At 39.9% G+C, this 17380-nt stretch overlaps 1 protein-coding gene across 2 annotated transcripts in view; it reads right to left on the bottom strand.

The window, feature by feature from the left end:
* Positions 1-14356, bottom strand: part of LOC134535553 (DNA primase large subunit-like) — a 55489-nt gene extending 41133 nt beyond the window's left edge. Inside the window, exons 1-4 of one of the 2 annotated variants that reach the window (XM_063374730.1) lie at positions 14197-14356; positions 13145-13323; positions 4185-4300; positions 2019-2237 (exon numbers count right to left, since the gene is read on the bottom strand). In XM_063374730.1, the coding sequence (XP_063230800.1) occupies positions 2019-2237; positions 4185-4300; positions 13145-13295 (486 nt within the window). In that variant the 5' untranslated portion in view covers positions 13296-13323; positions 14197-14356. The remainder of the gene's footprint in view (positions 1-2018; positions 2238-4184; positions 4301-13144; positions 13324-14196) is intronic. The other variant, XM_063374739.1, reaches the window with a different exon arrangement.
* Between the last annotated feature and the right edge of the window lie 3024 nt (positions 14357-17380).

A 17380-nucleotide genomic window follows, 5' to 3' on the forward strand; every position in this document is an offset into this window, starting at 1 on the left:
CAACGATTTCTTACTTTTAACACCGTTATTCAGTTTCTTGATAAAAAAAAAAGGTTGGTTGTCTAGACCAAGCGACAAGGTAAACAAAAAATCTAGCTTCCTTTAAGTACAGGCTGAAAAAACATCTTTGTAACACCTGCTTACCATGACCACTTCGGCGCTACCCTATTGCTTTAATCTGTGTGTGAATGTGCGAGTGACTGGTTTTAATGTAGTGGCACTTTTTTTTTTTAAATACTATTTGCTGTATGTTTAATTACTTCCCTTTTTATGTATGTCTATGCTTAATTTTTAATTACTTTAAATTAGTTATGGTTGAATCTTTGGTAATAGTTAATATTTGAACATTAAGTTAAAATTTAAATTTTTTCTCTTAATATTTAGTCAACATCTGCTTATATAATGCTTAATTTTTAATATTCCACTATTTGATGTAATTGCAGAAAAGTGGTTAAGTGTAAGAAAAGGCGTACCGCCTTAACTTCGCCACCAATAAAGACGATAAATAAATAAATTTGCGCCACTTTGGCATTTTGACAGAACCGAAAATGCCGTAGACTGCACTCCAACTCTATCGCTCCTTCTGCAGTTTGGCAACAACGTAGAGGACGACAACCAGGGATGGGACGAGCTCAGCATTTCTGAGAATCGGGTGTCAACACGAGTGTTTGGTGTCAAAGATAAAGATTAGACCCGGGTTGGGTGGGAGGTGGGGAGGAGGAAAGGTTTGACTGACGCGCTGTCCTACGGACAACAGTTGAACTTTTTTCTCATTCTTGCCCTGTGTTTCTGAAAACGACCAACAGATGTGTTAGCATCGGAAATTTATTCTCGTAGCCGAGGGCCTAATAAGCCTTAAACTGTAAATGCTCCCAAACCACCAATAGCAACAGAGCTTCAGTTCCCGTGAAATTGTGATTGATCCCAAACAACCAATACAATAGCTGCAAACCTTTTATTTTCCCATCTAGCGAGCAGAATTTTATTTTCCTTTGAGAATACACTGATGTGCTTTATAGAAGAACTAAACTCCAATAGTTCTTGAGTAGCTGATATAATGCAGCCCCTGTTCCGACTGCAAAACATACAAAATTTTGGTCTCTGAGAAAGTTTATTTTATTTGTAAATTATGATTGTAATAATCTTTTATGGAGCCATTCTTTGACATTATTGGTCACAATACTTACGACATCTTATATTAACATTTTGAGTAAATAATTAGTTTTTGCACCATTTGAATTTTATTAATTTACTATTGATAGAAACCAGATTTTATGGTTTCATTTTTAATCCAATTTCATTTTTAAAACCGAAGATTTCAGTATTATTGTTTTTATTTTTATAAAAGCTGTTTTATAATACTTAATACACAAAAATAGTTGTAAAACGTATATGCTACATTTTAATGATAAAATAATTTTTAGTAAATTGGTCTAAAAAAAAAACACTAAAAATAAATAAGGGAGCATTTGTGGTTTAAATGTGATTCAATTCACTTTGGAACAATTTTCTGTCAGGAAATGACATTCCTTGAATTACAAACATTAAAAGATTCCTTTTTTTTATAATCTGAATCAAGTTTTGGTTAAATGCTGCTTAATTCCATGATATAACTTGCATTTTGGTGCTATAAGGTGTATTAACTTGCAGCTCAGTGTTATTTGTATGTGCAATATTTTTACAACATCTGGGAAATATGGGTACAAATCAATAGACTGAAGAAATGATGATCCAACTATGTGGCAGAAGGACGGAGAAAATGTGAGGAATGAGCCCTTTTTGCTCAATTCAGAGCGTTGCGACCACACGCAGCAATGCACCGGTGAAAGGTTTTCAGGTTAGAGTGATTCTGCTGTATCCAGTGCAGAGGTAAAAAAAAAACAGCGCAACGCTCATGTAAAGTTAAAAAATCCCCCGCCCGGCAGGAAATAGAACCTGTGACCTTCAGGAGCCCTGCCCACTCGACCAAATGGTCGGACAAGGAGACACGAGGCCTGGACGCGAGGGGGCGGGCTCACTGGGGAGTAGTCCAGGCGGTTGATCTGCAGGAAGGAGCGGACGCCCTCCGGCGAGAGGCTGTGGAAGCGCAGGCGGAACAGCTCCAGCTCCTTGGAGAGGAACCAGCGCCGCAGCTCTTGGGAGCGGCAGTATGCCAGCCGCAGGATGAAGTGGGAGATGTGGTCCTGCTTGCGGGCCTGCAGCTCTGCGTCCGAGCAGCCGGTGCCCGGCCCCGTCATCTGCGATGACGCATGTCACTGGCACCGTGAAGTGGTCGGCACACCGAACACAACTCCAGAGATCATGGGTTCAAGTCCCAACACTGGCATGAATATATTTCACATTACATAATTTGTAACTTAATACCCACACAGCCCACTAACATATGTCATGTAGCAATGAGTAAATTAAAACTAAAATATAGGTCATTATTGAATTTTCATAACGATGGAAAGAAAACACAAATTCTTTGGTATGATTTCATTCCTGATGAATACTGTTCACTGAATTATGAAAGGACCTTGTTATTGGAATATATACACACACAAAAAAAAATACAATCTTAAATATTCACTAATCAGTAAAAGTCAGATATTCAATATAGTCTTACATTCAAAATAGTTTTATGTGTGAAGCTATCTTATATTAAAAGTGGTCATACATCAAGCACATGTTATTATTTGATGGTATATAATAATCAACAAAATACTTTCTTTTTTTTTGGGGGGGGGGAAAATTGAAATAACCTTTAGTACTTAAAAACCGGAAATGATATTATAAAATTTGGAAATAATTCTGTCCAGTTTGACACTTGAAGATTCATAAAGCAGAAAGTTGGTTTCAGTATGACTTTCATTTACAGAATTTCTTACTTCTGAAAAAAAAATTAATGATACATTTTTGTTTATACCTAATGTTCATGTAACCCTAATCTTTCACCCAACACATTTGGGACCACATCCAAGTTTGCTGGATTTTCTAATGTCAATAGTGCTTTAACCAAAATACCACAGAAAAATTGATATCTAGTAGAATAGTACAGGATGAGCACAACTGATCACACACTTTAAAAAATGTCATAGAGAATACCTGAATTTTTTTGTTTTAGAATGGTTTGTTGCAGATTGCCTCCGCTATGAGCAGCTAGTATTGACGATGGCATCTACTGCACAGCAAAAGAGTTCATGTGTCACAGTAACTTGTAAAAATATCTTTCAGAGATCCTCCATTGACTGAAAAAGTTTCAGGTAAATCTGCCACACCATTAAGTTTTTATCATTTTTTGTAAGTGTACTGATCATTTGTGTTCAATAAGCTGCTCTATAGAAAGAAAAGAAAGATTGAGAATGTTTTTTCTTGAAACGTGAACCATAACTTTCTAGAAAACAGGAAACACTGAAATGAATACCAACAGTAAAAAAAAAGGAGATAACTGAAAACACTAGCTGACTGCGCAGTAATGAGATCTGGCAGCAAAGTTCAACAGCCAGAATTCACCCGAAAAAAATTTGAATGTGAGTGGCTTGATTGGTTTCAGATTACAGAATGTGGCACCATAGAATTACCTTATCACTGTACGAAGCATGGGTTAAATGTAAAGAGATTTGCTAAATGAACTTTGATGAGGTTGTTTCAAAAACCTTTGCAGTGAAGAAATCATAACCAATTATCAACACAAACAATAAACTACAACTGTATCCGAATATATAGGGATGCGTCCATGGCGCACACATCCCTACATTCTTTAGCAAATGCAGCCACAATGTAGAGGACACATTTCTAATGAATGGGTAGTATACTAATACTTTTACTGCATTTCTCCCAATATTTTTCTTATGATATTTTCCCCCAAATCTAAAATCTTACAACAAATATAGATTCAATTGTATTCTAATGTTTAAAGATCAGAATAGCTCATTTCTAAATAAAATAATTGTAGGGGCCTTTAACTACAACTGTAATTTTTATATAAAAAATATGAGGTAAAAAGCATAGACTTAAATTCTAAAAATATTGGCAGGTTTGATAATCAGCAATGAGACTGTCAAATCTCTTCTTAGCATCACTTTCATGCTGGGAAAAAACTAAGGCAGTGACTATGAATTATTACAAAATGTTGCTTCATTCAATCATGTTACTCTTATGCACATGTTTGTACAAATTTTGTTCATTAGGTATATACGTACCAATCTGGCAAATGATTTCAAGCCACTTTTCTTCAGTTCTGCTACAACAGCATTCTTCTTATCCTCAAGATTCTTCACTTGCTCCTTGATGCCAACTTGCTCGATGATCCGCAGAACTAGCACAATACAAAAATGTATTAAAATTTTTATTCCTCCGCTGTTTTCAAGAAAAATAAACTGTAGCAGACTTGCTGTTCAAAACCAACGCAGTGAAATAAGTGGAATTTAATTCACGAAGCATGCATATAGACTGAGGGGAAGGTTTCTTGGTTGCTTCACATCATGTAAAGTTATATGACGGAGCCAACTCTACATAAAGTGTGACTAATTGAAAATAAAAGGTGTAGTCATTTGGTCATTCACAATCCAGATGTTTATTTTCAACCACAAAAACAAATATTAAAACTTTAGTAATTTAAATAATACACAAAAAATTTATGTTGATCTTCATAAAAATTGATAATTTTGCATTGTCTAGTGAAAAAATAACTAATGAATCAGTCTACAAAATGTTAACATTCCGCATTCTCAATGTACTGCTCCCCATTCCCCAATTACTCCATCAGGAAGCTTTATTCAGTAATAACAGGTACCTATGGCTCCCCACTACACAAGTCCTTTAAGGGAACTTCTCTCATACAATATTTATTCCATTTATTGAGGCTCGACACATAAAGATAAGAGAAATAGTGAAAAAACTCCCCTTGCACAGACAAGCTGGAGACTTCAAAGCTTAACTGGTTCAAGGTCATGGCTAGACATGTAAAGGTGAGAGAAAAGTATAAAATGGCCAAGGTAAGAACCAAGGGATGGATGGCTAAAGGAAGTGGAGAAGTAAATACAGAAGTGAGAGGCAAGCCTGGACCAGATCAAAGGCAGTAAGATGGAGGTAAGACGTTTCATCCCACACGACACGCATACCAACCTCCAATGCAAGTAAATCATAAAATGTGTGGGGTGCATCTGAAATAATATGCATATAGTGAGTTATGAATACTTTCTTTTCTGGTCTAACCACACAATGCCTTGATTGGTAGCATGATGGATCAGCAGAGGGAAGACAGAAGAATATGGAGCAGTATACTTTTAAAACTGACGTCTCAATTATGGAAACTATCAACAAGGAGAACTACGACTTACGAAACAGCAAGGCAGGTAGGACTCCTTTATAAATAGGTTCTGGTACTTGGTATTACATGACAAACCGTGTGGCCAGTCACTTAAGTTCATATAGAGTTAAAAAGAACAAATACCACATCATTGGAACCCCAAACCATCATTTAACTTAAAACTTGTAAGGCAACATTACATATGTGGTGTTTGATGGTTGGCAGTAAGTGGATGGACATATGAGGTGGAAGGGCAAGATGGCAGGGATATGGTGGATTGGCGAGTGTATTACTTGGTTTTGGTTATTGAATAATGAACCTAGCAATTTTTTTTTAAATGTTCTACATTTATGTAAAAAAATTTAGGAGTGCCAAAAAGAAATACTTTCAAAACAAAAAAAAACACTATTCCAAACTAATAACTATTAAAAAATGCGTACATGAGTTGCATATGTGCACAACACTAACAAATAGCTTATGTATTTTAAGGTTAAGAATTATTTGTAATGTAGGGAGTATTTTGCTCGCTCAATTTTTTTATCCATTAAGTAACCAAGTCTTCTGAGCTTGAGCTGCATCTGCTGAGAACACTCCTCAAATCTGTCTTAGGCTGAGGCCAAAATTAAAAGAAAACTTTTAAAAGAATCAATTTTTATAACATGTTTTAATTTTATTTAATACATTTTTGAGGAATTGCTGGTTTACCATATAGGCTATGACAAAGAGAAACCTCAAGAACGGACAAAAAATAATTCATTCTAACAAAAACAGCTGATGTTAAAAATAATGTATAGATAGCACAGAGAATTCCGTTGATGAAATCAGTCAGGTGGTGCTTGGTGAATTAAATTCCACTTATTTCACAGAGTTGGTTTTGAACACCAAGTTCCTTCAACTTAATTCTTTGTACTGTCTATACATTGTTTTATGTGTGTTTGTGAATTCATATTGACATCATTCGGGCCTGCGGCCATTTTAAGCCCGATATGCCACCGCCTAGCCAAACCCCACCCTTCATCCTTCCCCACCGTTAGGTCTTAGGACGTTTGTTTGAATAGCGCGCCACGGACATCAAGAGGGCGCTGTAGCAGCAGTGCACCACACCCCTTTAACTAGAGATAAACATTGTAATTCTTATTTTGCTTATTTTTCCCCAAGTGGCGTGTGACGGCAGATCGGCTGGGAGTGTTTTTATGTACTTTAATTAATTCATATTTTAGTAAGAGTATAAACAACGGAAAGACGTACCGAACATGCACGAGGCGAACCAAGTCCGCCGAAGCCGGACTGGTTAACATTAATAATAATTTGTTGTAATTTTAGTTAATAGTTTTCATCATGCATTAAGTGTAATCTAATTATTAAGAGTGTTTCATGTCTTACCTGTAGCTTCCTGTGGCACGTAATCATAAATAGAAATAACGGTAATTGGTTCGGCGGGAAGACACCATGTTAGGCTAGCAGAGCCCTGAGCTCGCCCCAGTCCTTCGCCAGCACCGACCGAGAGCAGACGCATCAGCACCCCGGGGACCTCACCGCTTGCCTGCACTGCTAAGTAATTCTGTTAAATTTTTAATCCTCATAAATCCCTTCCTCGGGGCTTCTCTCGGTTGGGGGAACTGTAATTGTATAAGTGACCACTATGGTTCTTTTACCGTGAGTTAACTAATTGTATAGTGTGACCACGTGGTCAGGTCGCACCTCACGTGAACCGATTCGTGCCACGGGCATTGTGTGATATAATCAAAGGTGTAGGCGAAATAGCAACTTAATAAACCAGGGTGTACGATTTTATTTGTATTTGTTTATTTCAACATCCTGAGTGTGACGGCATGTGGGACGCCTTAAGAGCCCACTGCGTAGGTGAAGAGCATACCTGACGCTGAGAGCGGACCAGTGGCGAGTACTAGGAATGGCTTTAGGGGGACTAAAATCACGCCTCACATGGGCGACGTCATGGCCCTGAAAAAGATTCTCTACTGGGTTCGTGCCCCTTGCACGGTGGCGCCCTCAAATTAATCTTAGGACATGCATTGACGTGAACCCTCGCTTAGTATAAGGACAGTTAGGCCCCGGGCCATGTCAATATATTTGTCCATTCTTGAGGTTACTACATCAGTGTAAACCAGCAAAAGAGTATATCCACAAAAATGTTTTAAATCAATTTTCCCCACTGAAAAAATCATTCCAACAACAAATATTTTATGCTCTCTCTTAACCATTACTTTTCAGATCAGAGCAATGCACTTCAAACCGAAACAGATGCTCTAGAGTGCATAGAATGCCAAGAAGTATAGAAGTAGAGTACATTAAACAGGGTTGAGAAAAACCTGTTTTTTTTCTAAACAACCAAGTTTTATTTTTGTTTAAACCAGGTTCTTTTATTATGTTAAGTTATTTTGGTTCTCAGCAAGTTCAAATGAAAGCCATACAACATCCCACTTTCTGCCACTCATGTTGAACCAGAAAAGATATATCAAAAAACTGAAGTCCAGAAAATCTTCACATCTGGTTGGGACTTAACGACAGAAAGGGTACTTCTCCACAGGAAGAGGATTCTCCATAGAATGGGTGTTTCCCACAGAATAAGGATTTACAGTACAGTTTGGGATTTCCCACAGAAACGAAATTTTTTAAATAACAAAATTATTTATTTCCTCTTTGTTTTAACACTCTGTCTACAATTCACTAATTAATTTAATTTTATAGGAGAATTTAGTTGGGTATAATTTACAACTTATTCAGATAATTTAAATGATAAGATCTTGATTAGTATATAATTTTTTGTTCCTGTAAATCACAAAAACATTAATGAGCTAACTTCTGTTGCTATTAGAGTGGAATCAGACCTTACATTAAAAAAAATAAGATATTCTATTAAAAAATACATTATTTAAAAAACCCAATTTTTTTTATAAAATCCACTTGGTTTCAACAAGCCAACCCCGACATTTAATGCTCTTATATTAGACAATTACAGAGAACTCGACTTTGCCACAGTTCCTAGAGCGCCACGGTGGTCGAGTGGTCAGACCACTCACCTCTCACCAAGGTAACCTGAACTTCCCTTCGGGCGGGGTCAAAATTTAATTTTTCGCGAGTGGGCAGCTTGGCAGATGTTGCAGTGAGCCAATGGGTTTTCTCAGGCTTCAATCTGTCAATGCTTCAATCTCATCTCATCTCATCTCAACTCTCATTACCTTTATTATGTCGATGAGATGTTAAGCTCTAATTAATAGGGACAATATTACACATAGAATTGTGATAAAACTGAAATAACACTGCAAAGCATGTCACTAAAATAAAACATGTAACACCAAAATGCAATTCAATTCACCTTATAGCAACAAAATGTAACTACAAACATGAAATCAATTAACAATTAAACAAAACTTGATTGATATGTATATATATTGCCGTCGTCCGGGGTCTCGGGCTCGAGTCCCGGTGTGGCTCCTAGTGGGAAAAGGCGGTTCTTGATCTGTGTTGTCCAGGTGGGCGCCAGACTAGCTCGTTTCTAGTCGTGAATTTGGGGTCGTGGATGTATGTGCCCTTGCGTGGCCCACTAGGGCCGGCGGCGGTGTTGCGTGAGATGATTTTAAATAAGAGACGTGGGGTTGAGGTGGCGGTGTCGTACCTTTTATTCAGAGGAGCGAGTCGTACACAATACAACACTCTACAGAGGTCCCCGGGGGGGGGTTTTTACTTGTTATTCCGTGGCGCCGTATTGTTTGTGTTCCGCGTTACGTGGCCTCGGATGCTGTTATGTCTCAGACGTCTCACTGGGTACGCAGGTAACGTAATTTCGTAACACAAAGGCGGGACACAAAATACACTGAATTAAGGGGGCGCGTACAAGTTACGTGGCACTCGTTACTCGGGTAACGTAAGTTAGCAATACAAAATACGGGATACAAAAATACACTGAATTAAGGGGGTGCGCACAAGTTACGTGGCACTCGTTACTCGGGTAACGTAAGTTAGCAATACAAAACACAGGATACAAAAATACACTGGATTAAGGGGGCGCGCACACATTACGTGGCACTCGTTACTCGGGTTACGTAAGTTAGCAATACAAAACACAGGATAAAAAAATACACTGGATTAAGGGGGCGCGCACACGTTACGTGGCACTCGTTACTCGGGTAACGTAAGTTAGCAGTACAAAATACGGGATACAAAATACACTGAATTAAGGGGGCGGGCGATTGGGGACGGCCAATCCCGTATGCAAATGTCTCGGCGCGGGTGTTGTGCCCACTGTGGTGAAACACGCACCGCAATTAAGTTTGTCCAAGTTCCCTTGCGGGTTGTGGTCAGCGCCGTGCGCGTGACCTTAAATAAAGTTCTGTACGTTGCGGGAGACGGCCCGTGCCGTATGCTGAAGAGCAGCCCCGCTGACCAAGTGTGGTGCGGGGTGTCCTTAAGTTGATGCGGCCGGATTAGGTCCTGGACCGAAAAAAGGGACCGGGTACTCACGGAGAGGTTAAGTAATAAAAGGGGTTTTGTTAATTAGTGACTATATTTACCGGACGTTACTTTCAATGTAGACAAAGGATGTTGCCTCTCCGTGGGACGTAGGTCCGCCCCGGTCCGTGAGCTGCGCTGAACTGCCGAACTGGCATGGCGTCCGAGGGAGGCTCGGCTTCTCTCGCGCCAGGCGTGACCTCATTACGCTAGACTCCAAACGGATGTGTCTGGAAGAGATTTTATTGTCGCTAAAATCCTAATTTAATGTTTCAGGAGGAATGGGTACGGTTCTTCTCTTGTCTACTCAGGTTTCCGCGGTTTTGCCTTTAATTGCTGTTCGGCTCGCCTGACTCGGGTGGGCCATGGCCAGGGGTGTGTTCCGTTAGCGGGAGCGTATACTGGCGGGTGCAGGTCGGGCTCTGGGGTGGTCGTCGGCCAGACGACGTCAATATATATATCCTACTAATATTATAAACACAAAAGTTTGTAAGTATGGATGGATGGATGTTTGTTACTCTTTCACGTAAAAACTACTGAATGGATTTAAATGAAATTTGGCCTACAGCTGGCTTAGAACCTGGATTAACACATAGACCCCATATTAATATGAAATTCCATCCCTAAGGGAGTGAAAAAGTGATAATTTAATTTTATAACAGAAAAAATCATAGGTCATAGACATACAAATATTGAGTGAGTGTCATTTTGCTATGTCTGACACACGATCATACACATAGTAAGGTCTGGCAAATTAATATACGTATTTCTCCTTGGTGAGACCAGTCCGCTTAGTGGAGCTCGCAGCCGCTAGCAAAATAAAGGTGCTAATAACAGTTTTGTTCTTAACTTCATCAATAGATAGAGTTGCCTTGAATTTTAAACGTACCATCGTTTGATGGGTTTGTCATGTCTTTAATTTTTGTTTGTTTGTGCTGTATGCGTTCCCATACCATTCATCCAATTGCGATGAAATTTTGGTGATTTGTTATGCGCATGTCCATGAAGGTTACTGAGACGGTATAACTATTTTGCAATAGTTGGAGCACGAATCGTGTCAAAAAATGTGTTTATTTCATTTTATATAGCGGCACATAGTCTGTTTTTGTATAAGTGTGCACGCATGACACAATTTATTTAAATATAAGAGAGAGACAGAGATAGAGCGATATATATATAAAAAGTGAGATAGAGACGGAGAGATAAGTTGAGATAGAGTGAGGTATACAGAATGAAATGGGTTAGATAAAGAGATATACCTATAGATGTATAGAGCTATATAGAGACTTATATATAGAAGATATAGAGATAGTGGGAAGTATATATGTAGATATAAAGAGATAAATAGAGATAGAGAGATACATAGATGTACATATATAGATGTAGATAGAGATAAATATATATAGAGAGATGGATAAATGATTTGTATATGAGGAACTACTTCAAACATATTACAAAATAAAATCGAATGAGGCATTGCAATGCAGGCCGAGCATTAGCTAGATAATGGAATCTTTTCAATATTAGTAATCTCTTATTTTTCAGTTTTTTCTATATTGCTTTATAAAGTCTAAATTACATACAGACCAAATAAATAACTATAAACTGGCAGAACGTCTGTCGGGATCTGAAAGTGATATAAATTAATCTTCACACTTAACATTCAAATTAAGAAGACAATTACTAAGTACACCCTGTGTTCAGCCCCCAGGCAACGATGGGTATTACAGCTTTTGTGTGTGTGTGTGTTTGTGTGTGTGTGTATATATATATATAGTTACGATTTACCGTGGGGGTTCGTAAAGGATAGCCCAATTAAAGATTTTTATCACACACAGTTTTATTTATTACCACTACTTGTCACTTACAAATAATCTTATAAATTGGCAGATAATTAATTACACGTAAAGAAATGTCAATTCCCCAGTCACTCGTTTCACACACCTCGCTGGGCCGCACTTCCAGCGCAACTCTCGCCGCAGCACCCCTCGTGGGTCTCCGCCACGGGACTCCGTTGCCGCACTCCGCCGCCGCCGTCACACCCTTCGCCGAGATCCCACACGACGACTCGCTCACCACTTCACTCGGGACTCCGCCGCGCCCGCGACTCTATCGCCCGGAAACTCCCGACTCCACTGAACTCACTCACTCCCTGCCCTGGAACCTTCGTCCAAGGACTTCGCCACTCTGCCACACCCGCGGCACTATCGCCCGGAAACTCCGCCGTGGGAGAACTCCCCACCGAACTGAACTCGAAGGTCAGCCCAACCTCCTTATATAGCCCTTGGGTTCCCGTCCAGAACAATCGGGCATGTCTCCGAGATATTGCGCGACCTTCGCCGTCGAAATGCCCAGAAACGCGTCGTGAGTCCTCGAAGGACGCGGCGGCTGCTAAAAGAACGCCGATAAACGCAACAAGCATCGGGTTCCCACAAAACGCACCGATAAACATGTCTGAGTCCTTTTATTCCGCAGTGCGGCCTCTTTTAAGTAACTCGATCTGAGGCAGGTGCGCACTGCGACGGTCAGGATGTCGCGAGATAGTATGACACGAGATACCAGGGAGAGGATGCGGGTGGAAGGGGGCGCAGACAGGCCGAACGAGCGTGGCGAACCCAAGCACTGCAGCAAAGCGCGATCGTAACTCTCTCTCTCTCTCTCTCTCTCTCTCTCTCTCTATATATATATATATATATATATATATATATATATACACACACACACACACACACACACACACACACACATACATACATACATACATATATTTATTTATTTATTTATTTACAATGGTAAAGTCACTGAATGTAATAACATTTATTTAGCATGAACTTAATACCAAAAGGTATGAACTAAATGGATTGTAAAAAATTTATATTACAGTGTTTTATTCTGCACCTCTTTATGTTATTAGCAGCATGTTTTTAACATTAATGATGGCACATTTTTCAAACTCACAAAAATTTTCCAATATATTTTTATTATTAGTTCTGTTCTAAAAATGCTTATTACCAATTATTTTATTGCATAAGAGGATAATGTGTCAGTCAAAGAAGACTATTCTGGTGGGCGAAATAAGCATTGGGAAATATTTCAGTTTCATATTTGAGGAACTATTTTTTATGAATAATACAATCTATAGAAAACAAAGAAATGATGAAAAATCTCTTATTTTAAAACTTATTTGACCTAAAAATAAAACAAAACAAAAATCTGGTCCCTACTAATTAAATAATTAATTCATCGAATCAGCTCAGTTATGATGCAAATTCAAGAGCGACAACCAAACCGGCACAATTCAAGACAAACCCCAGCCCAAAGGAAACATGAGCGACAATGTCATGGTTAGGTGAAAGATTAAGTGAAAGAGCTTGGATCTACCCTTCAGCCGGTCCAAGGCCAGGGTCTCAAACTCGGCCAGCGAGATGTTGCACGTTGGCGGTAAGACGTACAACTGCAAGTCGTGGGGGTATAGCTCCAGCAGGCTACCACTGGCCACCTTGGTGACCCTGCGTCGCTGAGTTACTTCCATGGAGACCGGCGAGAGAAGATCTGACCAACTGCACAGAAAACATTACTCACTCACCTTGTTTCCTTATCAATAAATTATGGACTGTTATCTACTACTAGTTGATGCACCCCCACTTCGCTACAGCAGTCTGCAGGCAGAACATTCTCTTTGTGGGTACCACAACACCATGCCTTCCTTTCCATGGCACGCTGATGCCCTGCCTATGAAACAAGATTTATACCTTACATGTGGCCGAGATCATCTTCAGCTTGTAAATTGGTGTCTGTAAGTTATTTTACAGAAATATAAGTATTTTACAGGCATTAATTTTTGTTGCTAAGTCCCATAAACCTAGATGTGAGTATTTCGATATACCTAGGTACTTAATAGACAGAGTTATCAAAAACTTTATTTACGAATAAATGTCACCTTCCCATTTGTTATTCCACCTATGCACATCTATCATGCCTTTGATTGATTCGTGAAAATAGTATTGTTTAAATAGTGAGCACAGTGTCGATGGGGAGATAATCAAAATGCTAAAAATTAAAATTAACCTTACCCATCAGTGCAGCTCTGTATTGCGATCTGTTTTCACACCACACAGGCAGCTCAGCTAATCAGCTGCCAAAATATCATTGGCATGCAATCGGCACTGCAGACCATAGGCTCACTGTGCCAGACCCTTTAATGGCCAACACCACAAACTTCTGTATTAGATATACAATTAACTTAAATATAAAACCAATTTAATTTAACCATTTAGCTATGATAAATTAAGTTTTTATTGATGTATTTTTTAAATTAAAATAATTAATTTTTTTTTTTTCAAAAATTTATATTTTTCCCAATTAAGTACCACAATGAGTAAAGTTGACTAAATGCTAACTTTATGAAAGTAAAAATTATATAAAACGCTTACCAATATATAGCTTAAACTAAATTGCATAAATACATAAAAACTAACAAAATTCGTAAATAGTTTTTGCAGAAATCCGGAGCGACAACAGAGGACGATAGTACGACAAACCGTTTTCCGCCTAAAATATTAAAATTCAGTAGTCAGATGTTTGTTGAAGTGTATTTTTATGTCTAGTGTTATTTTTCTTCTTTCCTAAATTCGTATTATACAAGAAAAACAAATTAATTAATTGAGCATTAATATTCGAAATAAAAATGTTATAAAAGTTTATTATATTTAACACATTGCGTTAGGAATTTTCAGAAGACGGCGTGTTATGACGTAGACACATTTTATCAATTACATCGCCATTATGTTACGCCCTAAACATTGCGGAAATGATGCTTGACCATATTTTGGGAACTGGCATCTGTTCCAATCATCAGGCACAAAAATACCTGTCTGTCATAGAAAACCTACTGTGTTCGTCGGTGTTGTCGTCGTTGTGTTGTCCATAATATCTGTTTATCATTATCGTTGTATTCGTAAATTTCCTGCATTGTAAAGGTTTTGTTATCGGTCTGCATTTACTGTTATTGTTGAAACATTCTCGTCGTTGTTAGCCCACTGTGTTCGTCTGTGCTGTTATTATATTTTCATGACTAAATTCCTTGCATGGAAATCTTGTGCTGTCTGAATTATTTTTTTTGACGTGATAACATCTAATAAATCGATGAACGCCGGCTGCACACACGTAAAAGTGTCCCGTTACGCACATTGTCCCGTTACACTGTGTCCCGTTACGCTCATTGTACGCTTGCGCCGCATCTATCTAACCTCCACTCGATTGGAACAATAACAGATTTGACTTTTTTGAGGCACATTAAACTTGTAACACTCCCATTCGTTTCCTACTTTTCCTATCATCGTCATATCCTTAACAGAATAACACAGATTGGAAGAAGTTAAATAGCGAACATGTATAAAAGTTATAGTTAATATAATCTCTTAGTTAAAGTAATAAACATATTTGAATTAATGAATGCAAATAAAAGTAAATTTATCAATTAAATTGTAGCTTTCATTTCACTCCTTCTTTGTATCCATACAAAATAGTGATAATTAAAAAAAAAATTCAATTTTATTCATAAAAGTATGCAATCATTTCATCAATGTTTTGTTATGACGTTGACGTCGTCCCACCGAAGGCCACCCTAAAGCCCGACCTGCAACCGCCAGTATTCAACCCCGCTAACGGAACGCGCCCCTAGCCATGGCCCACCCGAGTCAGGCGAGCCACCAGCAACCAAGGTAGAACCCGGCCCCACCCAAATAAACAGACCGTCATTTCAACCAACCACGTTATAAAAACAAACACTGATTATTAAACAGTATTACGTATTAATTTAAAGTCGGTTGACGAAAGTGCGACGTAGGAGTGCCCGGGCACTCACGTGTGTGATACGTCGATACGTGTGTGAGTGTTCTCCTGGCGGCCTTCTGCCTGTATTAGTCAATGAAACCATATGACATAATTATTCATCCCTCGTGTTACGTTATTAACCCCACCAGAGCAATCCGGCAAGAGACGAACAGTCGCTGGTGTGACGTAAAATTTAAATGAAATAATTCCTAAACATAATAACTTCAATTTGTAGAAGGGACGAATGACCTTGATTCAGCTTTAATAATTAACGTAAGAATTTAACGCTTTTAAATTCTATTATTAACAGATCATATCAGAAACTAACGTAATGAGGTCAACCCTGGCGCAAGGGCCACCGAGCCTCGGCCGGGCGCCATGACATGACGCCAGTACAGCGCGACTCGTGGACCGGGGCGGACGCACGTCCCACGGAGAGACATCATCCTTTGTCTACATCGAACTCACTCTGGTAAATATAGTCACTTCTTAAAACCTCTTTTTTAATAATCTCTCCGTGCGTACCCAGTCCAATTTTTCGGTCCAGGACCTAATCCGGCCGCATATATCTAAAACCCCCCTGCACCACACCTGGTCCGCGGGGTAGGTTCAGCATCCGGCACGGGCCGTCTCCCGAGAAACAGAACTTTAGTTAAAATCAGTCGCTCCGGCACTGACACCACCCCGTAAGGGAACTTTGAGCGAATTTAGCCGCGGTCCGCGCTCCACGACCGTGGACGCGAGCACTGCCTCGATACGTAGATTTACGGGATTAGCCGCCTCCAATCACACTCACCCCTCGTTTGAGTAACCAGGCTCAGAAACGCCTAGTGCCACGTTAATACGGAATATTTAGTGACTTTGTAACGCACCCTCGTTTAACATTTCTTTTGTAAACTTGTGCAACGCAACTCCACGTAACATTCATAAACTTTGACGTCGTCCGACCGACGACCATCCCTAAGCCCGACCTGCAACCGCCAGTATACTCTCCCGCTAACGGAACGCACCCCTGGCCGTGGCCCACCCGAGTCGAGCGAGCCCCCGAGCCGAACGGCCAAACCAGACATTATTATTATAAAGCACACTAAATCCGAGTGGACTAGAGACGAACCACACCCATTCCCCCTCAAACAATTAATTACGAATTTTGCGACCTTAAAGTCTCTTCCAGACGCAGTCATTTAGTTTTTAACGTAATGAGGTCAGGCTTGGCGCGGCAGGGGCCGACGCGCCACCGGACGCCTAGCCAGTTCCGCAGTTCTACTCGACTCGCGGACCGGGACGGACCTACGTCCCACGGAGAGACCACAACCATTGTCTTCATCGCAAGTAACGTCCGGTAAATATAGTCATTTAGCATAAACCAAACCTTTTTCTATTCACCTCTCCGTGCGTGCCCGGTCCGTTTTTTACGGTTCAGGACCTAATCCGACCGCGTAAACGTAAAGACGTCCCGCACCACACCTGGTGCTCAGGGTCGCTCTTCAGCATACGGCACGAGCCGTCTCCCGCAAACCACAGAACTTTTCTTAAGGCCACGCGCCTTCGCGCTGACCACAAACCCGCAAGGAAAACTTCGCCAAGTTTAGTGGCGGTGCGTGTACCACCCCAGTGGGCACGGCACCAGCGTAGAAACAATCGCTTACGGGACTGGCCGACTCCAGTCGCCCACAAACTCTGTGTGCCACGTCATTTGTGCGCGCCTAATTTTCATTAAGTGTACTTTGTTAACGTAACTTTGCGCCACGTCATTTGTGCGCGCCTAATTTTCATTAAGTG

Source organism: Bacillus rossius, chromosome 1, assembly GCF_032445375.1.
Source record: "Bacillus rossius redtenbacheri isolate Brsri chromosome 1, Brsri_v3, whole genome shotgun sequence".
Lineage (NCBI taxonomy): Eukaryota > Metazoa > Arthropoda > Insecta > Phasmatodea > Bacillidae > Bacillus > Bacillus rossius.